This window comes from Ictidomys tridecemlineatus, chromosome 8 (assembly GCF_052094955.1).
Source record: "Ictidomys tridecemlineatus isolate mIctTri1 chromosome 8, mIctTri1.hap1, whole genome shotgun sequence".
Classification (NCBI taxonomy): Eukaryota; Metazoa; Chordata; class Mammalia; order Rodentia; family Sciuridae; genus Ictidomys; species Ictidomys tridecemlineatus.
In genome coordinates, this window is record NC_135484.1 from 56,427,044 (window position 1) to 56,454,760 (window position 27,717).

General features: G+C 38.5%; 1 protein-coding gene across 1 annotated transcript in view; it reads right to left on the reverse strand.

Moving 5' to 3' along the window:
• Positions 1-2,651: 2,651 nt before the first annotated feature.
• The window catches only part of Crybg1 (crystallin beta-gamma domain containing 1), a 190,632-nt gene continuing 165,566 nt past the window's right edge, over positions 2,652-27,717 (reverse strand). The window contains exons 13-22 of the mRNA XM_078019548.1: positions 27,502-27,647; positions 21,456-21,582; positions 21,095-21,127; positions 19,861-19,973; positions 18,120-18,249; positions 15,393-15,532; positions 13,072-13,195; positions 12,508-12,666; positions 10,282-10,444; positions 2,652-4,185 (exon numbers count right to left, since the gene is read on the reverse strand). Coding sequence (XP_077875674.1) covers positions 4,097-4,185; positions 10,282-10,444; positions 12,508-12,666; positions 13,072-13,195; positions 15,393-15,532; positions 18,120-18,249; positions 19,861-19,973; positions 21,095-21,127; positions 21,456-21,582; positions 27,502-27,647 — 1,224 coding nt within the window. The 3' untranslated portion in view covers positions 2,652-4,096. The remainder of the gene's footprint in view (positions 4,186-10,281; positions 10,445-12,507; positions 12,667-13,071; positions 13,196-15,392; positions 15,533-18,119; positions 18,250-19,860; positions 19,974-21,094; positions 21,128-21,455; positions 21,583-27,501; positions 27,648-27,717) is intronic.

Consider the following 27,717-nt stretch of genomic DNA (forward strand, 5'->3'; position numbering starts at 1 on the left):
CCTTTAGAATTTGTTTGCAGAGAAATTTAGAAAAGTTTAGAGAAGCAGATGATAGAAAGCCTAAAATGCTGTAAATGGAATTTAATGAGTGATTCTGGTGATGGCTCAGAAGGCTAGAATGCTGACAAGAATGCAGACAGTAAGACTGCTGATGAAGCTTCAGATATATGTAAGGACACTATTAGGAATTTGACCAGCAGCCATCTGGATTAAAAGTCTAGCAAGTTATATTTTGTCTGTTCCCTGAGACTTTGTGTAAGGCTGAATTTAAAGGTGACAGACTAGTTTATCTGGAGGAGGAAATTTCAAAGCAACATAGTATTCAGTTAGCAGCGCAGGTATTACTGGCTGATTTAGCCAAATTCACAGTGAGAATCAGGAGCAAAGAGGAGCAGTGTGGAAAAATTAGAAAAACCTGCAATTTGGCCAGAAAAGAAGCTCATTTCTGGGGGTGACAAGGAGGATACTAAAGAGATCAGCATAATTAAAAAGAAGTCAAGTACTTTGCACTTGGACAATAAGAAAGATTCCTTCAGGGCATCTCAGGAATTGATTAGTTTTTTGTTTTGAGGAGAGAGTCCTGGGGGCACTCTGCTTACACAGAGCTACCTAGGGAATTATCTCCCTGGGATTTGTTTCTTGTGTTTAGCCATAAAGGCACTCAGGACACTTTAGCAGTGGTTTAGACCAGTGGCTGTCATTGTCCTCATGATGCCGGTTTTGTAGATATGCAGAATGCAAGAGTTTCTGGGTCATTGAGCATTCTACCAAGATTTCAGAGGAAAGCCTCGGAGGCTGGGCAGTGTGTGGCAGGGTCAGAGTCCCTGCAGGGAGCTCTTAACAGGGAGATACAGGAAGCTTAAGAATGAAGCTGAAATCGTGATGGAGATCCCAGGAAGTTATAAATGCCAGGTACATGGAATACCTGTCAGGAAAGAGAGCCTAAGAGAGTGGTCATGTGGGTTGCAGCCAGTAAGGCTGTAGGGGTGGTGCTGTCCAAGCACTTTGGACCTCACATCACACCAACTGTCTTGGTAGATATGAAGCTATGGGATTTAATGTTTGCCATGCTGGGTTTCAGTCTTGGTGTGTTCCAGTCCTCCCTTTGTGTGCCCCTATTCCTCCCTATTGGAATGGAATATTTACTCTGTCCCATTGTACCCTAGAACTATATGTTCTTTTGATTCTTACGGGGGCTCACAGCTTAGAGATTGTCTTGAGTCTCAGAGGAGACTTTGGACTTGGATTTTTTTTTGTTTTTGTTTTGGTGGTGCTGGGGATTAAACCCAGGTCCTTGTGCATGAGAGGCAGGAACTCTACCAACTGAGCTATGCCCCTAGCCCTGGACTTGGATTTTTGATCAGTGGTGGAACTGTTCAGATTTTGAGAACTCTTAGAGATGGAAGGAATTCATTTTGCACTGTGAGGTGGAAATAAGTCTTTGGGGCTAGGGTGGAATGCTATAGTTTGAATCTGGAATGTTCTCCAAAGGCCCATGTATTGAAGACTTTGTCCCTTCAAAGTCTGTAGCCATCTTGGGAGGTGGTGGAACCTTTGGGACCTAGTGGAAGCAAAGTAAGTAGGTTATTGGAAGCATGGCCTTGGAAGGGTTATTGGGATCCTAGCCCCTTCTTACCTCCCTGTTTCCTGGCCTCCATCAGGTAAGCATCTTCCTTCACTGTGCCACCCCAATGTGCTCCTCACCACAGGCACAAAAGCAACGGATTCAACGGACCATGAACCAAAACTTCCAAAACCAGGAGCCAAAATAAACATTTCCTCCTTATAACTTGGGTATTTCAGGTATTTTGTCACAGTAACAGTAAGCTAATACACTTTTTTATTCCCTTGCTCTACTGTGGTTATCACAGACTTATTAGTTTTGAATCTGTTATTGTCATCTATAAAAATCTAGCCTGATTTGATTGCTTAATCTCTTAATATACAAAGGTAAGGCTAAAGTTTTTAACTTTCTTAAACCCTATTTTTCATAAGGGCTAGGTCTCTTAGCAATTGAAACATGCTTCTTCTCTGGGGATCTTTCTGGGGAAATTGCCACCATTCCAGTGGAGTCTAGTTGGCCATTATCTGACCTCACATGACTGCATTTAGGTACAATACACCAATACACCCATCGAAGCATGCACTTCAGAATCTCCATTAATGTGAGTGTTTTATATTGACTGTTGGACTCACCTCCATTATCAGGCCTTTGGTACTTGCTTTTAGTTTTTGATGCAGACTTGTTTTGAGAAGATTTCACTTTGTATTTTCCTGTTAGACACTTATTTGGTAGCATGTTGGATATGGGCTTTTCTCCAGAGTTGTCTTAGCACAAATTACTTCAAAAGAAAAAGATGTTTTTCTATTTGTAAAAACTAGCTGCTCTTAATTTCCACCTGGAGCAGTCTCAGCTCTTGTCCCTGAGGGCAGTAGTGAGGAGTTAGGTACTTGAGAGAGTAGATAGGCCAGGACCTCACTTGTTCTCTTATGCAGTTAAAGGTGGTCAGCAAAACCTTCCCTGCTGTCACACCAAGACCCTGAGCTGGCCTCATCCTACTCCGTGTCAGACATTTATTTCAAATTTTCTGACTGACCCTTAGAAGTGGTTAGATGAGGGCTTCTGAATGGACTGTATAAGATTTCATCAATATAGTTAACCAGAAACAAGTTTATTCAGAGAGATAAATTCAGCACAGGTTATTATAGAATATCTTACCCCACCATTCTGTAATGATATACACAAAATGCCTTCAATCAGACCTCTACATCTAAGAATGAGACCGACATCTTGGAGCTGTTGTACATGTGCAAACATTATTTTAAAACTGAAGGTAAATTATTCTAATGACCACAGTTGCCTACATACTTCAGGGAGGATCACATTTCAGAATTGGAAACACCTGAACTGATGAAATGGAAAGATTTGTTCTACTTGTAATAAGAGCACCGGTATTCAGGAACAAAGACAGGAAAAAAAAATAAAAGAGGAAGGATGTATTCAAGGAAACATTTAGCAGTTTAGTTCAAAACTAGAACCAACAGAGCAGCAAGGGAAACATTTCCTTTGCATTTTTGAATTGCTTATGGCATTCACAGGTGCTCAGAGCTGTAACCTATGGCCAACACCAGCCTTCAGGGTCTCTTCTCTTTTACTTTCTGGACATGAGTGCTGATCATTCCCTGCAGCTTTGCACACCTCTCTGTTACTAGATGGAAGTGATATTAGGGCTGCAGTACCCCCAGTACCTTCAGACCTGAGCCTGTCCCACTCAGTAGTGCCTGGAAGTTAGATTAGCAAAAATCTATAGAACATGGCTTCAGTACTTGCAGACCAGTAAGGTTAATAAATTAGGCCATGATAATACTGTTCCAGTAGCAGCTATCGGAAAGGCATTAAACATTCACTTGTGATATCTAGAGCAGCCCCTAGAATAATCCAAATTCTGCTAATAAATGTTAGCAGACATGGACATGAAGTTAATCAGTTTACTAATTTTTAAATATTAACTGAAAGAAAATAATATTTGTTTATACTTATAATGTCTCTGAACACATAAGGCTTTCGCTCTTTATTATCAAGCATAATTAATGGTTCCAGAAAACATTAAGGCCAAGGACCAAAGGTACAGGCCTAATAAAGCATGTTTCTCAGATGCTCAATAATCTTCTACCTTACAAACTTAGGCTTTTATCCTTCCCTTTAAAGTAGAAGGGATTTTTAAGTCCACAAAGTAAACTTGATCCTGTTCTCTCCATTACAATCTTTGGAAATAAATTTAAACATTCATAATCTTGAAGTCTTCCTATCACATCTTTAAACACCCCCAAAGCTGCTAGTGATGCAACCTGTTTAAGTAGCTACTGAGAGAAAATGAAAGGCAAGAAATGAAAGGAGGACAAAGTATTGGTTTAAAATTATTGCAGTCTTTTGAAAAGATGAGATGATTCTCCCAGCCACGGCAGTGTCATTCAAGATGGAAGAAGTCCATCCACTTTCCACTTGGCTCCTCCATCAGTATTGTCCTTTGTGTTTCTTAAATAAGGCAGCTGGAAAGACCTCCAGAAAGGTTCCCTCTGTATCCGTTGTTCTGGCTCATAGAACCATGGCTTCCCACACTTGTGTTAACTTCTCTTTGCTGGCTGTGTTGAGGATAATGTGATTCTGATCATACTGTGCACCCCCTGAAAGAAAGAAAAGAGGAAATATGCCCAGGGTGAAGGGGCAACAGCAGACACAATTTATACCAATACTCTAGAGCAAACACACAGGGCGTGAAACTGCGTGCTCCAAGGAAACAGCAGGAAGGAAGCCCTGAACTCCTGTGGGATGGGAGGCTCAACCTATCATAGGCCAGTCTAATGAAATTCATCATGGGGCCCCGGCAGCTTCCCATGGCATAGCCTACCTCATGGGGCTCCTTTTCTACCTGATTCTTAAAGGCCAGTGTATGGTCCCTCTTACCATGCCTGAAACTGGGGGCAACAGGGAAACATCTAGAGGGGGAAAAAAGCAAAGAGACACAGTGGAGTCAGTGGTGAGATCATGAATTTGAGCTCCTAGTGAGGAATAAACAGACCTACACTGGCAGAAAGGCAGTGGGAGTGGCTATCAGAGGCAACAGGTTTCTCGTGAATAATGAAAAAAATGGTGATATTAGGTCCAAGGGGAGGATTTAATGACACCCAGAAGTATACACGGAGACAGGAAGCACTCCCACCACTGGGAACTTGGCATACAAAAATACCCAGCAGTTAAAATGCTAAGTACCTTTGTACTGTAAAAGTAGTGTCATGAACCCCATAACTTTTCTTCACCAGAATGTCTACAAGAAGACTTTCCAAGGATACTTATTGGAAACTTTTGATACTTTGTTAAAACCACCTTCTTTCAATGGAGAAGTACCTTTTATACCCCTGATGGTGAAGTATCATTAACCCAATAAAGGCTTTCTGATTTTCTTTCCATTATGAAATAAACGTCCTTTCAGATACCTTATTTTATTTAGCATAAGCCTCTGCACCAAGGTGTAGTACCAGGGGCTTCAGGGAAATAAAAATCTGTGTGTCTGGTTGCAGGGTATTGAAATCATGCTTCATCATCAGGGCAAGAAGAAATAAACTTCTTCTCTCCCTTAAATCATTTGTAAAAGGTCTGAAAATTTATATGATAGACCAAGGCAGATGGGGAAGGAAGTCATCTCTTATACTTCTGTAAGAAATAGATTTGTCATCACTAATAGTCAAGAGCCTCTCCAGGTACGTGCAGCATGGAAGATAAGGTACAGGGGCAAGGTACCTTGGGCCTTTTGATATCCAAGTCAGAAGTAGGGACTAGTAAATCGTACACTCTCCACCAAGAAGCAACATGCCCCACTGAGGTTTCAGAAAGTAGTCAGGGCACAGGGCCTTCTCTTTTCAATCTTCAAGATTATAGAATTTGTCGTCGTTTTGTGATACTGGGGATCAAATCCAGGGGCTGAACTGCTAGAGTCCAAGATAAGAGTATCTTAATATACTTTTTATGTATATTATACCAATTCTAACTGGACTCATGAAGACTAGAAAGATCTTGAAAATAATCTGAGTCATTAATTTGCCCTTGGGAAGAATTTAATCATTCTAGACTTTTTTCTTCTCACTTTTTAGAAAATAGGTATATTTCAGGGCTAAGGGAAGAGCTCAGTGGTAAAGTGCTGGATTCGATATGTGAGGCCCTGGATTCAATTCCCAGCACCACAAAAATACAAGTAAAAATCAGGTAGATTTCTATTGGACTATGTGATACAGAAGATAGTGTGGGATGAGTAGAGAATATAAATGACTAAAACTGGAACACAAACACCTTTAAAAAAAAAAAAAACACATATTTGAGGACCGGAAGACACTGCGTGGGTTGTTTGTTTGTTTTAACTTACCTTCCCATACAACATGTATAAATGGTGTAAATGAGGCCACCTGTTGTCCTATCATATCTACACCACCTGTGTACTGAGATCACACACATGCCTGCCATGTGTGTGAAATGACTAAATATCCTAATTTTTCTAACATTTCCAATTCCATCACCTTTCTTTGTCTTCCCTGGGGGATTTTGAAGCTATCTTACATTGAGGAGTGCTAGTGCCACAGAGTTGATCAAATAAGAATAAAGGCCAATGACTCTTAGCCAGTTACATCTGAGTTCTTGGCAAATAGGATTGAGGAAGAGTAATTTGGAACAAATTTTCCATCCTCTAAAGAAATCAGTAATATTAACTTAAAACACATAACAATAGAAAGATATTGCCTGAAAGATATCCTTTCTACTTTGGTTCATTTTTAGTTTTTGTGATATACAGTTGTTTCATTCATCTACTAATAGTATAATCCTGCCAGACTTTTGATGTTTAAGTGCGCATGAATCGGCTTCCACTGTTACCATAAGATAAGTCCTGGAATAATACGGGCCTATCCAAACAACTTCCTCCCCAAACAGAAGCACAGAGGAAAGACACTTGATCTAGTAAGTGTTACAGCAATTTTAACAGGTTCTGGCAATTTGAATGGTTCTGGGGTAGCTCACGGAAACCACAGGCTCCTACTAAGTGCATGGAAGAGGACAGATGCGCTTATTATTTTCCTTGCATTGTGTGGTCAGTGCTCTACACCTCCCTGTCCAGAAGATGGCATCATTCTCCCACATGCTGAGAAATTTAAATTCAGTATAACAAGAAATTAAGTAATTATTGCAGCTGCCATACTACATATTGAGAGTTCACAAATATACAGGCCACTGTCCTTACTCATGAGGCACTTGACTAATGTATAACCTATTCTAGGGAAGGGGCTTTGAAGCCCTAGAGAGGAACCTCCTAGAGTCCCAAGTTCAGGTCAGAGCCAAGGCAGTGGTCACCATTCACTTTGGTATTCCACAGTTCAGCCGAGAGCCTGCCACCTGGTGGGTACCAGTGAATACTGGCTGTTGAAGGAACAAAAGGAGAAAAGGATTACTGGGACCTTAATCCTGGACATAGGGCATTGATGGCACCTGTAAAAAACATGAAGGTTTGCCTAGCCTTCTTTTGGGGACTAAATATATCTGAGTTTTTCTAACATTTCCAATTTTGTCACATTTCTTTGTCTTCTCTGGGGATTTTGAAGCTATTTTATATGGAATGAGGAGTGCCAGTGCCACAGAGTTGACCAAAATAAGAACAAAGGCCTGGGTCAGTGACTGTTAGCCAGTTTGAATTTTGAGTAATCTTCTCAAAATTGTAAAATGGGTATTTTTGCCTGTCTGCATAGTGAGAGAAATCTGTTATATCAAATGTGATATGAGGGATGTATGCTACATAGTAGCTCATTTTCTGAATGTGAGACTTATTTTCTCATATGCAAGGATCCTATGCACATTTTACATGATTTTCTTGTCCCCATCCAGCCTGCAAGCACATTGCTTAATTTGTGCTCAGCCTCTGCCTTCATTCAACTTGGTCTGTCTGCCTGTCTAAGCACCTTTCCAAATTCTCAAGTTCTTTGTGATTTTAATTCCACTGTTAAGTGGATTGGCCACTCTACCTACCTGGAGATCACAGGAATTGATAGGCACTTCTATCCCTAAGCAGTTACCAAAACCCCTGATAAAAAATGTTCTTGATAAGAAGCAAAATCAAGAATCAATAAATGAGATGGTATCAATCTAAAAAGCTTCACAGCAAAGGAAATAATCTACAGAATGGGAGGAAAATATTTGCTACCCGCACCTCAGATAGGTTGTTAATTTCCAGGATATACAAAGAACTCAAAATAGCAAAACAAAACAAAAAAACACCCCTCAAATAAACAAATAACCCAATCAATAAATGGGCAGATACTTCCTACAAGAAGAAATACGGATGGCCAACAAATATATGAAAAAATGTTCAACTACACTGAGATTTCATCTCACTCCAGTCAGAATACAATTATTGTGAATACAAGTAAGAACAAATTTGGCGAGGATGTGAGGGAAAAAGTACACTCATACATTGCTGGTAGAACTGCAAATTGGTGCAACCATTCTGGAAAGTAGTATGGATATGCCTCAAAAATCTAGGAATGGAACCACCATTTGAACCAGTTATCCCACTACTAGGCATCTATCCAAAGGAGTTAAAATCAGCATACTACAGTGACACAGCCACACCAATGTTTATAGCAGCTCAATTAACAATAGCTAAGCTATGAAACAAACCTAGGTGGCCCTCAACAGATGAATAAATAAAGAAAATGTGGTATATATACACAATGGAATATTACTCAGACATAAAAAGGACTTACTTTATGATATTTGCCAGTAAAGAGAAGGATCTGGAGATTACCATGCTAAGTGAAATAAGTCAATCCCCCCAAAATCAAAGATTGAATGTTCTCTCTGATATGTGGATGTTAACACACAACAAAGTGGGGAGGGGATGAATAGAAGTTCAGTGGATTAGACAAAGGGGAATAAAGGGAAGGAACAGGGTATAGGAATACGAAAGACAGTGGAATGAATCTAACATGACTTATGTCCATATATGAATCCATTACAGTGAATCTCCATATCACGTACATCCACAAGACTGGGATCCTAATTAGAACAAGATACATTCCATGTGTGTATAATATGTCAAATATACTCTACTGTCATGTATAACTAAGAATAACAAATAAGGGGGAAAAATTCATGTTGTATTTTCCATTGTCCAGAAGTGTCTTAAAAACCAGACTACAGTTGTTTTTTTTTTTTACTTTTACATCTTAGTTTTTAATAATGGCATTGGCCTACATCCCTGATTAAAGTAAAAATCGAACCAACTTCTAGTGGTTAGAATGGAGTACAGAGTAAAGTATGTTTACATTATCACTGGTTTACTGTGTAGCAAAACAATCATGCCAGCTCTCTTGATAGGAAATAGAAAAGTGCCCATTAATAATTTAAAACAAAATTGCCCCAGATGACATGAATACTTGGTCTTCATTTGCTTGTAAATGGCAACAACAGTAATTCTCTGAATTCCATTATAATATTAGGTCAGTTTTGTTTTCCATTTTTTTTTTTTTTTGAAGTACCATCAATGGTTCCCCTAGTTTGGTCCTCAGACCAGCAGCATCAGCAGCATCTGGAAACCTGTTAGAAAAGCAAATTCTTGGGTATCCCTCCAGATCTATAGAATCAGGAACTCGGAGGATGAGACCCAGCAGGTAATTCTATAACAGATATGCTTTGAGGACCACTGGCCCAACTCACTCTTCCAAGAAGCACCATCCGTTTACCCTGGATAAACGGTATTGAACACATGTTTTACTGAAATCATCCTCTGTTAATTCCTTTTGATCTTAGATCTTTTCCATGAAAGGCTACATGTATATACATGAGAACCATCAACTATACTATGATCACAGCCTTTTAGATTATTATTTTTATAATAAAAACAGGGTAGGGGTTGTATGTAGCTCAGTGATATAACACGTGCCTAGCATGCTTGGACCCTGGTTTCCATCCCTAGCACCTAAAAAAAAAAAAAAAAAAAAAAGGTTTGGATATGAGCCTGTATCCAGATCCAGCTCAGCACTCACAGGTGTGAGATCATGGCCAAAGTGACTAATGCCTCTGAGCCTTAGGATTTGGGGCTTAAAATGGGGAGAGAAAGAGGAGGGAGGAAGAGAACACAGACCTCTTAGGGCTGCTATGAAGCATGATCTCACAAGCTAATGTGTGTGACACGTTCAACACAATGGCTGGCACCTAGTAGGGGCTCTCTTACTATGATAGAGGTAAGGTGTTCTCCCAAAACTCCTGTGTGAATGCAGGAATGTTTGGAGGTAAAATGATTAGATTATGAGAGCTATGCCCTAATCAGCCCATCATAGTTTGACTGGGTGCTAACTGAAGGCAGGTGGAGCGTGGTTGGAGGAGGTGGATACTGGAGGAGGTATCCCAGAAGGTGTGTCTCTCCCCCACCCCTTCTCTCTCTGCTTCTTGGTCCCTCCCCTCCATGAGCTGAGCAGCTTTCCTCTACCGGGCCCTTCCCCCATGATGTACTGTTCACTAGGACCCAAAGCAATGGAGTCAGCCATCTATGAACTGAGACCTCACACACTGTGAGCCCCCCTAAAAAAACTTCCTCCTATAAGTTGTTCCTATCAGGTGTTTTGGTCATAGTGATGAAAAAGCTAACAAAAACACTTACCATTCATAATGTACTTATCATTTTCAGAGGAGATTTTTCCTTAACTGAAGCAAAGGTACATTATAATAAAGGAAATGATCCTTACCTTTGATATCTAAAACTAAATTGGGCTTCAGTTTGCTGTGGATCCTGCCATCTGGCTTCATGCACCAGAGCTGACTGTCAACACTCTGGTCGAGTGCCAGGCCCAGCTTTGAGCCAGATGTTACCAGGCTGCCCACGATTGTCAGGCAGCAGTCCTCTGCTATCTGTGTAGTGGAAAAAAACAAAGCATTAGAGAAGGAGACATATTCAAGTCTCACAGCAATTATTCCTCCAGTTAAAATGATTTTTTAAATTATCATAGTTCCTGACTTCATTTATCCCACATGAGGCCTTTTAGCTTTTAGCCAGAATAACTAGACTCAAACAACAACTATTTATGCCCTTTATTTCAGAGGACATGAGTAATGGAAAGTTCTCAATTCTCGTCCATCATAAAAAGACTTCTGCCCTTGACAAGACTCTGTATTAATCTTAAGATAAGTCTCAGGACATTGAAACTCCCCATTGTGATATTTTTCTCTGTTAGAAGTGACTGTGATCTGAAGCTGGGTCTGTAGCTCAATCTCTTCCCCTCACCCCCACCACACACACCTGCCTCTGCTTGGCTTGACCTTCTAGTATATGACTGTACTTCTAATGCTATAGGGGGAGTGGCTACAGGGCATTTTATCATTTTAATAAAATTGAAATTGCATTTATTAGCTTCTCTTGTCTTTCCTTCAGGAGAAATGTCTAAAATTTCCTAAATAGGCATGCTATCCACTATAAAAAGAGAAGAAACTACAAGCTCACTAGAGAGTGTTTTAATGCAAGGAGTTTAAGAGTCTTTCCCTGAAAAGAATTTACCCTCAATATATAAACATTGTATTACAGTCATAAGTTCACACACCACAGTGCTATAAAAGTAAATAAAAAGTTTTTCAAAAGCTCAGTAAAAGTGTACTATTCTAGGCTGGGGATGAAGCCCTGCTGGGTTCAATCCCCAGCACCTCAATCAATCAATCAATCTTTCAGTCAGTGCCTATTCAGTACCTATCAGTCAGTACCTAGTCTAATGTACCTATTCTATGTCCAGATAAAAGCGAAGGAGACATATTCAAGTCTCACAGCAATTATTCCTCCAGTTAAATGATTTTTAAAATTATCATAGTTCCTGACTTCATTTATCCCACATGAGGCCTTTTAGCTTTTAGCCAGAATAACTAGACTCAAACAACAACTATTTATGCCCTTTATTTCAGAGGACATGAGTAATGGAAAGTTCTCAATTCTCGTCCATCATAAAAAGACTTCTGCCCTTGACTGAGATCAGTTGTGACACTTTACTTATTTCATTTACCTAATGAATTAAAAGTTTTTTAAACAATATCACTGAAATGTTGTTAGAAATAACTGCTGGAAGCACTACTTTATTGCATTAAGATAATTCCAAGACAGAAATGGGTTTCTCTTCATGCTTCTATGCTACAGCTACTTCTGTTTCTCATGCCGCTGCTTCTGTGCGTGTCTAAACAGTGCTTCTGTTTTCGAAAGGCTGATTCTCCCTCAAGCATGGCAGATCCAATGAGCAAATGTGCTCCTCCCCATGATACTTTGTGCCTTCTGCTGACTCACGAACACCAAGTTTTTAAAATACCTGGAGCCAATAGTCAAGCCCATAAAGTTAAGGAGTAAAGAAGAGACCTACAATAGAAGCATGAACTTCTCTCGTAAAATCTGTCTACATTCAGCTTTTAAATGTCTATGGGGACAAGAGTGATGCAAGAGGGCGATGGGCCATCCTCCACTTCACGGCATGTGACCATTAGGAAATGGATCATGTGCACCCAGGGCCCTCTCTTCACCCTTCCTCCTGTACTGTGTGTTCTCCAAAACAGAAACAAACCAAGAGTGATTTTGGTTGATGCACTGGGGCCAGAGTTTACTTCTATAATAAGTAGATTAAGGAAAAGAGAAGAATAACAACCATTTCCTTTTTCTATTACAATATAAAAGCCGAGTATAAATAGAAATACTCTATCTTGGATCAGAACTAAATTTACCTCCCATTTTAGGTTCCTAAGACTGGTTCATCAGAGCTGAGAAATATTTTCATGAAAAAAACAAAAACAAAAACAAAAACAAAACACTTTCCAATTTATTTGGAAAGTGCTCATGACTCCAATCATGAGTAGTATCTACTTGAAGAAAGATCAAAGGCATGATAAAGGATGAATTACCTCCTGGCAAAGGTATTCTAGACCCCTGCCTAATCCAAAAAGCTCACCCTGCATTTGATGCATCCTTCTTGATAAATCCAAATCTGATCATCAGCACCAACATCTTCCATGACCTGTATTCTAAGAAGCTTCAAATCCTCTAAGTTGCCATTGGTTGACATGAATAACCCTGTTGCTTTGTTTCGAAGTCTGAAACAAATTCGTTTCTAGAAGACAAAAACCCCAGCAATAGTCACATACAAACTGTGCTGTTAGAAGCACTGAATAAGCATTAATATTTGGAAGAAGCCAAAGTGAAGTATGGATAAGGGATAATTATTATACTTGAGAGCCTCAGAGGTTTCAAGATTTTCTCAATGATAAGAGTTGTCAAAGTGCCGAGGGCAGGGAGCCTGCCTATGGACACACCAGAGCTTGGAACGTACCATGTCTGATGTTGGTAGCATTTCTGAAGCAGCCACACCTCATGTTGCCCAAATACTGAGCCTAAATACTGAGGGGGTGGGGGAGGAGCCAATTTCAAACTTTAGAAACTCAAAGTTGACTTGTACTTTCAAAAAAGAAAAAAATTTCAGAGAAGATTCTACACAGCAGGAAAAAGGAAAACATACCTGAACAAAGGGTCGTAGAGAACCTATTTGGCGACAGCCACTGAATTCATACCAACTAGGTACTTCTGCTGGTGACAATAGGAACTGTCGACCTCTGTAATTTCCATATTCATAAGTAATCCATCTGGGCGCGAGGGGAGAGGAAAGGAGATAACCATAGGAAATGGAAATTTTCTTTGACAATGGGCCCTAACAATTACATCTATTTTTAGAATGCTTTCTCAAATTCTGGACTGAACTTTATACTTTAAATATACATTAATAGGGGGATGAAACTATTTTCTAGAACACTTAAGTCAGCCTTTTTTTTTTTTTTGACAAATAGCAGATTTGGTAATAGGTAATCTTTTCCTCCAATAAAACAATGAAATAAAGATGATCTTTTTGTAGGACTCCACAGTCCTTCCTGAGAGTTGTTCTTAAAACATCCTCAGTTTTAGATCTTTATTTAAATAGTTAATATTTGCAAATTCTTAATATGAAGCATTAGTTAGTGTTAAAGATTAAATAAAAAATAAATTTTTGTTTAAAATGAGTAAAATCAATAAAAATGTTAAAAAGATACTCAGGTTTCTTCCCCCCAAATGCTGGAGCTGGCACACCAAAATGTTACTTTAGCCATCTTATCATAAAATATTTAATAGAACCTACTGAAAAAAAACACCCATAGTTCTGATTTTTAAAATAACTACAGTCCCCTCACCCCAACATTTGATGTATACAGGTAGACCATACCTGTTATTTTATAAATAAAAATGTACTACATTAATGATACTACTACTTTTTTTTTTTCTGATACTAGGGATGGAACCCAGGGGTGCTTAACTACTGAGCCATATCACTAGCCCTTTTTATTTTTTTTATTTTGAAACAGGGTCTCACTGACTTGTTTAGGGCTTGCTAAGTTGCTAAGGCTGGCTTTGAACTCATGATTCTCCTACTTCAGCCTTCCAATTTGCTGAAATTATAGGTATGTGCAGCAGTGCCAGGCTACTTATTCATTTGTATGTCCTGCTCAATTTCAAAATCAAAGTTAGAAAAAAAAAATCTTCCCATCTGTTAGTCACTTCTAGTCAAAGAAAAAGCTTAACCTTTAGCTTCCAAATCAAAGGACTTGGTCTTTCAAAGGAATAAGAAAAATCAGCTTTTCTTCTTTGCTAAAAAAGGTGCCCCATAAATTTGCTGAGCACTGTATGCAAAGCATTCCCCTGGGGACTTCAAGAGGTGTTAGAGACAAAGTCCTTATCTGAAGCTAAAAATTCAAATAAGGAGACAAAGATGGTTTACATATGGCTTTTCCGACCAAGAAAGGAAAAGCTATATGTCCATTCATTTAAGTAAGGAAGGAAAGAGGGAAATCTGACCAAGCTTAATTTTTATAGTCAGGCACAGAGAAACAAATACCACATGATCTCACTTCTTTGTGAAATCTAACACAGTTGAACTCTTAGAAGTAGACAGCAGAAAGGTAGTTACCACAGGCAGTGGGTGGAAGGCCCCAGGGTGAGACATTGCTCAATGGATACAAAGTTACAGTTAGGAACAGACAGGAGGAGTAAGTGTTGTTCTGCATAACAAGGTAACTATAATGAAGAATAATGTATGTTTCAAAATAGCTAAAAAAGGATTTTAAATAGATTTTCTCAGCAAAGAGAAATGATAAATATTTGAGGTGATAGATAAACTAATTAATATTATTTAGTCATCCCACAATGTATACATATGTCAAAATACCACTTTGTACCCCATAAGTAATACAATTATCAGTCAATTCAAAATATTTTAAAAACTTAATTTTAGGGTTGAGGTTGTGGCTCAGCAGTAGAGTGCTCGGTTAGCACATGTGAGGCCCTGGGTTCGATCCTCAGCACCACATAAAAGTGAATAAATAAGTAAAATAAAGGTATTGTGTCCATCTACAACTAATAAATAAATAAATATTTTTAAAACCCTAATTTTAAATATTATATTTTTTGCCTGGGGTGGTGGCACATGCCTGTAGTCCCAGCTACTCAGGATGTTGAGATGAGAGGATCACTTGAGCCCAGAAGTTCAGGACCGGCCTGGGCAACACAGTGAAACCATGTCTCTCTCTCTTTTTTAAAACTTTTTTTTTAAGTTGTAGATGGACACAATATCTTTGTTTTATTTATTTAGTTAGTTAGTCAGTTTTATGGTGTGCTGAGGATTGGACCAGTGCCTCATGCATGCGAGTCAAGGGCTCAACCACTGAACTACAACCCCAGCCCCAAGAGACCCTATCTCTTTAAGGGGGTAAAAAAATCTATTTTATTGGATTAACAAGTAGATAACTCACTTACATGCCACCAATAACCTGAACAGAGCGTATTTGTGTGTTAAATCCCAGGGATTGGAGATTAACTGTCTCTGCATTAAGTTCAATCTTTTTTCCTTTGAAGTTTTCTCTTTCATAAAGAATAATTGTTGGTTCAGAAAATTCCTGTTTGGAAACAAAAATAGTGTTCTGTTATTCATCTGTTAATAATTGGAAGCTTATGTGAAAATGATCTGAGTACAAGGACAAAGCACAAGACTGCCAGATGTGGCTGATTCATAAACTCCCTTTCCTGGGAAGCCTGGTGACTACATGCTACGAAGTGCAGGGAAAGGATAGAGGGGCTGCAAGTTTCCCCACTGCACATAAAGGCAGGTCCACGCCAATCATGTTAAGTAGCAGGGAAAAGATCCCAGCCAGAGAAATGGAGACATACGTGGAATATCAACACTTTTGACAGAATTTATTTTCACCCTAGCCTTTTTCAGTAGTATTCCTAGTTAAGGAGATGTCCCTTTGCAGCTATTTTCAAATGTTTTTGTTTCTCCTGTTAATAAGATTAGGATTCTATATACTCACGCTCCCAAATCTTCCTGTAGGATCATTGTCTGGAGGAAAGAAAACAGGATGGAAGCCCCAGTTTCAAACTGTTAATCATTTTAAAGAGAACAACAACACACAAGTTCACTGAATTTCAGAAAAATGAAACGTTGGAAGCTTATGTTTGTTTTCAAATTACAAACCCTTATGACCCTAGACTAAGCTCTAATGATAATACTCCTAAGATCATAAATGATACATCAAAAAAGTAGGTGGGGATTGCAATTATTTCCCCACCTGCTTAAAGTTCTGTGGCAAGGGTGCGGCACTTTACAGCTTCATTCATGTGGATATGTCCTGACATGTAGGAAAGATTTTGTCCACCCATCAACAGAGCAGATTAATACGTGGAGGTGGTTTGCATGTTCTAGGAATTAGGTTATATAAAACACACAAGGAGGAAACAAGACAAACATTGTAGTCATCTGACTACTTTGCATGTTTACTGCAATTTTCTCTAAAATGGCATGCCCAAAATGTTTCCAACACTCAATATTAATATCAAGAATCAATTAAACAATTCTGAAGTATTAAATTACAATTAAAAATATATAGGGCTGGGGATGCAGCTCAGTAGTAGAGTGTCTAGCCTGCAACAAGGCCCCAGGATTGATCCCAGCACCGCACATCCATAAAAATGTCTATTTTTACTAGGGGCAAAAATGTCTGTTCCCTCACAATCAAAATTTAAAAGGACATCACAGATGATATAGACACTTACAGGTAAGTGTCTGAGAGCTGTGAATATAAATGCCAAGCTCTGATTAAGGAATGGCATTTGAAAACCTCAAAATATATACTTGAAGATAGCCTTTAGAATTTTAGGCAAAAGTAACTATCAGAAAGTCTTATTCCATTACTTGTAAGCTAATGAATCTTACCTCATCATTCCATGTTTCACCAATACTATTTTCATGTCTCAATAGCATTTTGTTATTTAAACAGGCAGACATGGATAATAGAAAGCCGACTCACATGTTCTTCCTATCTTTAAAATCATCATGTACATATGTTTAAAGCTTTTTATGAGATCAGTTACCAAGAACTAAAAAAATTTTCCAGAACTGCAGACACACTTAGACTTAAATATCGGAAAATTATCTTACAGTTGTGTTGTTCTATTACTTGGACTATGTCAAAATGAAAAATTTCTGTCCAAAAGGGGGCACTATAACCTGGATTAACACTTACAAGTCATTTGAAAATTTCTCCTACAAGAGTCATAATAGTCTAAAAAACTACCAGGAATTTCTGCAAATCAGTAACAACTCTAAAAGATACAAAAAAATAAATAAGGAGGGGGACAAAGGCTATAAATTGGCAATTTACCAATCAGAATATGACAAATAAATTACATGAGCTACCAACCTAACAGTGATGTACAAATCAACCCAACAATGACACAATACTTCCTACCCATTCCATCAAACTGACATGAGAAAGAGAATACATAGTTGTGACAATGTGGGAAGCAGGAATCGGAGTGCCCCACCAGTGGGAAGAGGTGGATCTGGCAGCACCAAGTGAGACCCAGCACTTCCACTCCCTAATCATCCCCAAGAGACTCCCACATGTTCCAGCAGGATAAACATATGAGGATCCAATAAGTAACACAAGGTGTGGAATACATGTATAGTTAGCTAACAATCTACATGTACATATAGCAAAACGGATGGCTCTTGCAAATTTTAATGTTAAGTAGTTACATTTATAAGCACAAGAATTGTAGCATAAGGTTTATATAAATTGAAAGCCTAAATACAGACCTTTCAAAAACATACATTTTACAAGACTATCCAAGCTATATTCCAAAAACACATTAGAATGGGTGCCTGTGAAAGGGAGAAGGATAGAATTATGGTAGGAAGTAGGGAAAAACAACACAGGAGAGGGTCCTTAAATTATCCCGTAATGACAGTGGCCTGTGACTAACCTAACACCCTGCCCCAGAAGTCTGAGAAAACAGCAAACAATTTATACATTACAGACATATAAAGACATCAAAAGTGACAGGATGGAGAGCTCACTGCAACTGTTTTCTTGTCTCCAACGTTAATCCCTAAGTAAGTTCCAGATGCTGGTTTCCTGCTCTAATCATCAGCTATGTGGACCATACATTTCTGAAATCCTGTGTTCACACTGACATACTTACCACATCTATAAAACGAAGAGACTTGAAAGTTGCTCCAGGCAGGCATCCCATTGCAGAGAGACAAGGATAGTGGCCTTCTTCCAACACATACTGATTGCCGGAGAAGTTTTCTCCATCGTATGCAACCCAGCTACAGTAGGAAAACCACACACACAGGATGCAATTTGAGCATTTCTACTCAATAAGTCTGAATTTTAGAGGCAGACTGCCATACCATAAACATGAGGCTTATGGCCAACTTTTCTTTCTTCAAAAATATCTAAATATATTTACTTCATTTCATCTCATGACAAATTCATATTCATAAGTTATATAAATTATATAACTTATGAATATAATATATATATAATTCATATAAATTAACTTTGCATTTTGGAAACAAAACTTTCTTCTCTGTGCAATGACCTTTGGTTTTACTTCCCCACCTACCAGCCTTCCTTGCTTCTCTCATAGGGGACACCTATTCCCAGCTCATGCAGCTTCAAGCCTAGGAGTCCTCTGTTATAATTTTTCTTCAACCATCAAAGCTGTCAGTCACCAAGATATATTGATATCCTCCCAAAATTTCTCTTACACTTCCCTTTACTCTTTACCCTCATTTCTAATAGCTCTGGCCTGGGCCAGGACTCAAAAATATCATAGTGACTTAGATGAATCACTTGGCATCTCAAGGCCTCAAGATTATTGATAAAATGGTGATATATCAGGCTTCCCTAGAAGTTTCCCCCGCCCCCTTAAATTCTACAAATTGAGGAAAATTACATGTCAGGCATTTTCCTGATCTAGAGACACAGGAGAAAACAAAACAAGTCCCTACTCTCCTTAATTTATGCTTTACAAAGAGTAGAGACAGGCAACAAAAGCAGGTGTATGTCTGGCAGCACTACATGAAGAAAGTGGGGATAAGGAGGAGCCAGGTTGAGATGGAGCCATGTGCTAAGCAGCTCTGAAGCCTCACCATCAGTGTGTGTGTTTGAACAAGAAGCCAGTGCTCTTTCACTGTGAGATGCTAAGTGATATGGTAGTGTGGCTTATAGGATCAAAGGAACCATTACTATTATCATTAGACTTAATTCCTCATCAATTCTTATGCAGACTGCTCCAACATTTTCCTGACCAAGTTTCCCAGATCTTAGACCCTCCCCTTTGGTAAAACCATTGTTTTTCAGCTTGGCTCCTTGAGCCCAAGGCCTTTCCCATCTTGGGTTTCCTGTGGCATTCAGAGAAACTCTTATTGCCTAGGGGGAGTCTTTGCAGTGTGAGCTCACCCTCCCAGTCCAAGCTGGCTTGCTTCTTTCCAACAAGAGGCTCCAGCTAAGAGGGATGGTGTGTTCCTGGATCAGCATGAACACCAACCCCACCCCAACCAGGTACTTTTCTTCATCTGCCCAGTGTACAGAATGTGCCTATTGTATTACTGTCTGCCTATAAAACAATCTACTTTGTGAGGTACCTTGGAGATTATCTAGGGTCCAGCTCTCCTTTTATAGATGAGGGAGCAGGTATTTGGAGTATGGAATTTGACATGAATTCCTCGCACACTGAGGTGACCTTCAACTTCTCTAACCCACACTGATGTCCACATCCTCTGGCATCTAGCACTCAGATGCTGCAGAGTATACTTCTAAACTAAGATGGTGGTTTCATAGAGTGCCAGGCACCTGATGACTATTGCAAAATTGATTTGTGAATTGTATTTTATCCCAGTGGTCCCACTCTGCAACTCCATTGTTTTGCTTACCTGCCTCCTAAAACTCGGCAGGACTTGGTAGAAAATGAATCATCAATGTGATCTGTTGTTTCTTCAAATCTTTGACTCTGACCTTGAAACTGTGGTTCTGAAAACAAGTGAATCTTTGCAAAAGTAAACAGAACACACAAAATTATTTCCCTAAAACATGTTAACACATTCAGCTTTTGAATTGATGACCCAAAACTGACCTGCTAACTTGTTACAGTAAACTGGTGTGAACTTTACAAATCCTTTAATTTTCTACTACTGTATTAATGATCAATTAGAAACACGTTGGCTATACCATTCATGACTATTTAATTCAGCGGCATCAAAGGACAATCCAACAACAGAGGCAACTTTCTATAGAACACCCTATTGTTAACAAGCTATGAGGCATTTTAAAGCTTTATTGTGGCCAAAAGTAATTATTCATCTGTTCTAACATTAACAATAAACTGCATTTTGGAAATATATAGTATAGTTTTCCTCCCTCTCAATGGAAGATACTTGCTGACTTATTGGAATCATTCATATGCCAATAAAGGAAACTACAGTGATGTTTGTACCTCTGTAATTATGGCTGTCTGAACATTTCCATTAAAAAGCTTAAATAACAAATGCAACACTACAGTTGATTTGGGAGTCTGCAATCATCAAAAGGCTTGAGTGAGACCATATAAAATGTCTGTCTAATGCAGACACAGCAAATATGAAAATTCATTCTACCATTTATCATGATAACTATATGCTATTGTTTGAAATATTTATCTTAGTGTGTTAATGTAAACTGATTCAATGTAATGATATACATTTCAGCTTTACGTGATAATTTACATGATAAGAATATAAGAAAAATTTAGACATGGGTCAGTGCTACCAATTAAGCATTAAAGTTAACATCTTATTTTTAAAATACAACTGATGAATTATTGTATAATGGTGTATTAAGAATTGTAATGCAAAATAAATAAATAAATAGTACAATTGATGAACATAAAGCCCTAGGTTTAATCCCTAGCCAAAAAAAGAAAAAGAAAAGGAGGAAAGGAGTAGAGAGACAAGGATGAAAAGAAAATAAAAAATACAATTAGGTTTTCCAGCATAAAAATGGGTGAAATTAACAAAATGTCCCACATATCTGACACTTAACACATAAGTCAGCTTTTCAGTGAAAGATCCCTTAATTATTAAAAAAAAAAGAAAAGAAAGAAAACAAAACTGGAATATTTTTAAAAATTACCTGGTTTCGTCTCCTTGGGCCAGTGAAAGAATCCTAAAAATTTTAAAAAGGAAGAGAAAAGGAAATTAATAGAGCAGACATGTTGAAGAAATTTTCTCTTTCAGACCATTAGCAATTACTGTTAAAATAACCTCAGAATATTTCCTGTAGCAGTCAATAGTGAACCAGAAGATTACATTATGAAAATCCCAAATTGATACAAATATTTTTTAGTTCGTTGATAGATTTTTATTTTATTTATTTATATGTGGTGCTGAGAATCGAACCCAGTGCCTTACACATACCAGGCAAGTGCACTACTGGTGAGCCCCAGCCGCAGCCCCAGTTAAATATTCTTGTACAAACATATATAAGTCCTTACCAAACTTATGGGTTGGACAGAAGAGATCTTACAATTTTTGCCTCCCCAGTCCTCAAAACTGGTGTAAAAGCCTTTATCCAGAATATACTGTTCTCCAGTGAAGTCAGGATTTTCATAGGCTACCCATCTAAAGAAACAAAAACAGTGATCAGTTATCACTCCTATTTTACATATAAAACTGTCATATAAATATGGGTGAACAGGTATCATATGGAGACCTTCATTTGTTTTACCAATCAACAACCATAATATTTCTGAATCTCCATTAATCTTTAGGAATGGATTTGTCCACATGACAAATCAAAATGGTAGGCAAAATCTAAAAAGTCCTAGCTACTCAGGATGCTTAGGTGGGAGGATCACTTAAGCCCAGGAGTTCAAGACCAGCCTGGGCAAGACAGTGAGACTTCATGACCAAAAGACACACACAAAAAAAAGTATCTTTACATTAACTTTGTGATGTTCTTATTTATCAAATCCCTATTCCTTGAGGAAGCTCCAATAAGGGTATTTCTTTGGTATATATTGTATTTTCCTAATTCTCTTCTAAGGAAACAAACTGAACTTTCAAGAAGAACCTATTCCTTTTAATAAGCAAACAAAAATTCTTTTTGTTATCAACATTAAAATATTTCTGCAGAAAGATTTTAACAGGAAGTTATGTCCCTATTATACAATAAAACACATTAAAAAAGTTAAATGCTAAAAAAATGCAGCTAATTAAGATTTTGTTTCAAACATTATTTCCAGCATCATAGAATGGTATAATAAGCAAAACCAAACTCACAGAAATACTCCAATCTCTTGTGAATGTTTTCATTTGTTATCTTTTCAGTGATCTAAACTTGGAGAGAAAAATCAACAAAACTAACTATTCCTATGTTATTTCCTATCCAAAGATAAAGTCTTTGAAGGGAAAATGGTTTTTCAGTTCTGTTGTGTTCAAGAAAGATTTGGTGTCTACTCCTTAGTTAATTCATTGCTCTAATGAACATCCCATAATACAATATATTGTATTCAGAACTTTCCAAAGTGCTCTCACATCTAAGTTACACTTATCAAAGGAAGTACTGGTGTGCCCAATTTACAGATGGGAAAATCTAAAGACACAGAAAAGTTAATTCATTCATATACACTGAGTAAACCCAGACTGCCCTTTTGCCATGTGCCAGGAACTAGACTGGCACTAAGAATACAATGAAAAACACAAAATCCCTAAGTTCTTAGATGAGTAAGAAGCATGACAAGGAATTATTTGTTGCTGTTTGTTCTGAATGGAAAGTGACCTGTCCAAGCTGACACAACCAATTAGTGGCCAGAGCATGACCAAACCTACATCTCCTGAGGTTTACTGGGCTCTCTTTGCGTTGCCACCCACCTGTCATGTGTCTTGTGAAGTTTCCTTCCATTTACTATTCTATTAAAGCATTCCTAAAACAGTCTGTGTCGTTCATGCATAAATCAGATTCAGATTTTACCAAGGGCCAATTTAAACAAAAACATGAGCCCAGACATCGCCAGGAAATGAACAGCCACCAAGGAGAAAAAGAACGCTGCAGAAATCTCAACTAGTAGTTAAGTAGCTCCAACAGTTTACATTTGAACACTCACCTCTGGCCATCTGACGGGAACTGCTATAAACACCAATCCCAGTCTCTTTCAGAAAATATGGACACCCCATTTCTGAGCTTCCTTAGCAGTTTAAAAAACCTACTCTTTGTCATGATGAGTAACTAGAAGACCTTGTTCCAGCTGAGGTCAAGACATTAACTTTCAGGTGACTTTGAAGAGGCCCTTTAATCTTTGTGAAAGTTTGTGTTTTCCTTTATAGGTAAGGGAGTTGGCTGAGATCCCGGCACTGACCTGGTGAGGTCACAGGCACATGGGTACCTGTAGTACTGCCTCTGCACATGCAGCCTGTGGCTAACCACATGCTGAGCAGTGACAGTGACAGTAGCAGGGTGCTGTATGGTGTGTGTGTTGAGGGAGGGGGATGTCTGCTTAGCAAGGAGATTAAAAAAAAAAATAGGACTTTTAAAAAGGAAAAATTAAGTTAAAAAGTCATATCTCAAAAAAGGTGTTCCCAGAAGGGCCTTGTAACAAGTTAAAGAACAAAGGGCTAAAGGGCTTTTTATCCCACTTCAATGTATATAGAGAGAAAAAGCCAGTAAAGAGCAAGAGATGAGAGATAATGCTCCCGAGGTGAGTGGACAGCCACTAAGTGAGTCTGGGAGAAGCATCTCAATCCTTCTTTTTAAAATTTTTTTCCCCTTTATTCTTGAACTAACAAATATGGGTACTCCAGTTCCCTATAAAACTAAAACAAACTACAGGCAAGTAAACACACAACACCCAGTTAAGCCCATCTCATTCACCAAAGTTGAGACAGGAAAACAACTTATGAAGATGCTACATGAATTCAGACTGCTGCTGTTCTCCAAGATGCAGCCCCAACTGGATTCCATGAATTGTGTGTTACAGAGGGGGTCCTGGAGGAGGGAGAAGAAACCCAAATACACCATCTGAGGTGAGCATCTATTAATACTTGGGACTCAAGAAAACCCCATATTCAGGCTGGGGATGTGACTCAGTGGTAGAGGAATGTTTGCCTGCATGTATGAAGCCCTGGGTTCAATCCCCAGCACCACCAAAAAAAAAAAAAAAAAAAAAAAAAGATATGTAAGTATTATTATACTAATGAAACGAATGTTGCAGAGTTTCTGTTTTATTTTAGATTGTATGCCATAGTGGCCCAATTCAAACGTTTTCTGTACATGTGAATCAGGATGCTCTGTGTAAAGGCTGGCAAGGGCCGGGAGAGAGGCATGTACAAGTGCTAGCAGGTCCTGGCCTGGCAGTGTAATGGCTCAGAATTACCAAACCTGCCCTTCTGTGGTAGGCCAAAGGAAAAAGAATTTAAGATAATGGCCCAGTTATTTTTATCTATGCTCCAGAAAATTTCATTCTGCTCTTTATTTAAAAAAAAAAATTAGCCCAGTTTCCATTATTTGAGGAAGAGTATAGCTCAGACCTAGAAATTGATAAGCAAGAGTTGTGTAAAGGAGTTTCTTCTGATTTTCCAATAAGAAATGGAATGTAGTTCCTCAAAACCTCAACTCTGGTCTCATAAGCATGCTTCCTGAAGGCTGTTTCAGGAAGTTTCATCACAAGTTTGCTCCCCAGGGAATTTATTACCTGTGAGTTTCCTGGGAGATACTTTCACAGAACAAGAATTTCAAAAAATTTTTATTTTTTTTCCTATAACTAATAGAAATAAAGAACAAACTAAAGAAATAAAGAATCAGCTAAAATGCTTATTAACCAATAAAAATAAAGCTATTAAAAGTAAAACCAATTTTCTTTGAAACTAGTAAGACTGAATAGTCTTCCTCATCTTGGTATACCTTACCCTTCCCACCCTGCAAGGCCTAACTCCAGTCCAAACTCCTCGGGACCAGAAATTAATCTCTCTCTGCTGTGGAAAACATTTAATCTCCATCTCTTTTGTAGCAATAATTATATTTTATATAAATGCTATAACATTTGTAAGGATATAATATAATACTTTTGCACACAGTAGACCTTAATAAATATTTTTCAAGTGACAAAGGTGCATGAAATAATGAGGAGGCAGCTGGTCCTGGTAAGTATAGAAGCCCTGCTTTATCCAAAGAATTAAAAGGAAGTGGTGTGTGCGTGTGTACCTCTCTTCAGCTTCCCCCACACCAAAACTCAACGGCTGCAATGAGAAAAAAAGCCCAAGCCAGGAAATACAACTAGAAATGACTAATAATAGAAACATATAAAAGCCGCATTTTATAAAGGAAACCAATTCAAGTAAACAGGGGCTGGGTAAAAAGGAAAGAAGAATGGCTCAGGGCATAATAATTCTACCTGTGTTAACAGCATAATCTACATAGATGCATAATCTACATAAAAGGAAATGCTATCCAGCATTCTTTGACCTCCTTTGCTAGGTTGAATGACTGACTTATGACTAATCAACACACCAGATGAGTATCAAAATACACAACTGTTTTGCCAGACTGAATTGGTCTCTCTGTTTCCCACCTGACTAGCTGTAAAGGCAATCTAAAATACCACAGAGTCACAGCACCAATTCAAAGGATTTCTGCTATACATTTCAGATGTCATCTTTCATAGATGGTCAACTGTGATTCTAAAATACAAGGGCTCCAGGATAGGACACAACAGGACACATTTTCTAAGACTGCTAAGATCCAGAAGCAGCTGATATTATTCTGCAAGGCTGGCAACACAAGCAGGAACCTACACAAGAATCTAGTGAGCATTTCTAATAGCAAAAAGTACTGTACATTAGGAACATCTCAAATATGCAGGGCTATTGTGGGAGGCCCCATGAAATACAACAGGTTTGAGGCTAGACTGATGCAAATAAGTTATGTCACTCATGACACCAAAAACTTAACATCAGCTGGGGTGCACTGGCACATGCCTGCAATCGCAACTGCTCCAGAGGCTGAGGTAAGAGGATAATAAGTTCAAGGCCAGCATGGACAACTGAACAAACCCTGGCCTTAAGTTTTAAAAATTTAAAAAGGGGCTGGCAATGCAGCTCAGTGGTAGAACATTTCCCTAGCATTTCCTGGCTCACAGTCACTGGCAGGAGTCCGACCATTAACAATCCTCAGTACCACGAAAATTAAAAAACAAAAACCCTAACGTCAAACACTTTCAATAACAATGGTGTTAAATTATTTCATATAACCATTTATAACAAATTAGAACAGACATCAGCCTGGATTACAGGAATAATTTCGGGGGGGGGCTAGGGCTATAGTTCAGTGGTAGAAAGCTTGTCTAACATGCTCAATGCCCTGGGTTTATCCCAAACACTGGAAAAAAAGAATTCTACAACTCCCTACAATCACACCCGCTGTTTCTGCACATCTGGTATCTATCCTCACTTCTTATGTTCCAATAATTTCCTAAGTGGCTCCTGCAGGATGGAGGAGCCACCTACATCTCAGCTCTAGGGATCTGCACATCACACAGGCATGGCCATTGTGTGCATGTGATCCATGTTTGGGAAATCAGAGACAAACCTGGAACTTGTGAGGGAAAGAGAAAACCTTTCCACTGTGATCAATGAGTTGGGAAAATAAAAGCCAGATGTGACCAAAGGATGCCAGGTGACATGGACTTGCCTAGAAACAGAGCCAGCATAGAAAAAAGTTTAGGCAAGAGACAGAGACCAAATTCTGATGACAGTGTTTGATCCCCTACATCCAGCCATGCCTGAAGCAAAATCTTCTCTAGGACTTTTCAGTTTGCTAAGCCACAGAGTTCTATTTTTATCACTTGAGCCAACTGAGTTTGGCCCACAGTCACTGGCCTCTTGACTGGTCATCATTCAATAAAAACTTGATTTACCATTAATAAAGCATTGAATTGCTAACTCCAGGTAGATTGAAACAATTATTTTTATGACCAAATAATAATGAAGAAACCTTTGGGAGCAGGTGTAGGAACATGGGAAAACATTCGACTTTTGTTCCACCCTTGGGTTTTCAATGTTAGATTACTAATTATTTGATTTTCATCTTAAGAAATTAATGATATTTCCATGAAGATACCCTGAAGCTTACTCCAACATTTTATTACATGTTATAACAAGTTTTTGTTGTTGTTGTTGTTTGTTTATTTTGCAGTACTGGGGACTGATCCCATAGATGCTCTACCACTGAAGTACATGCCCACCCCTTTTCATTCTGAGAGAGGGTCATGCTAAGCTGTCATGGCTGGTCCTTTGGGGGCAATTTGCAATCCTCCTGCCTTAGCCTTCCAAGTGCCTGGGGTTACAGGTGTGCACCATGATGCTTGGCTATTAGAAATATTTCAAATCAGTTATGAAAAGGCATGGCAGTAAATATTAAGTGCCTGAGTTAAGGGTGAGCTGTTGATATATTTACTGAGTAGCCTATTCTGTGTCACAGTCTTATTAGTTTAACACAAACCAAGGCAGAACCCATGTTTAAGATCCCAAATGGATTAATTCACTTACACTCCACTCAGTACATTAATAGACTGTGTCTTCACTCCATATCCAGTCTCCTTTAAATTAGCAACAATTCCTAATACATCAATACTGGAACCTTTGGATCCAAAGTTTTTGTCACTGTACATTATCATGTGAGCATTTGAAAAATCCTGTTGAAAAAAATATATTCAAAATTTAAAGAGTAGCCATTTATTATTTAAAAAAAAATAAAACTAAGAA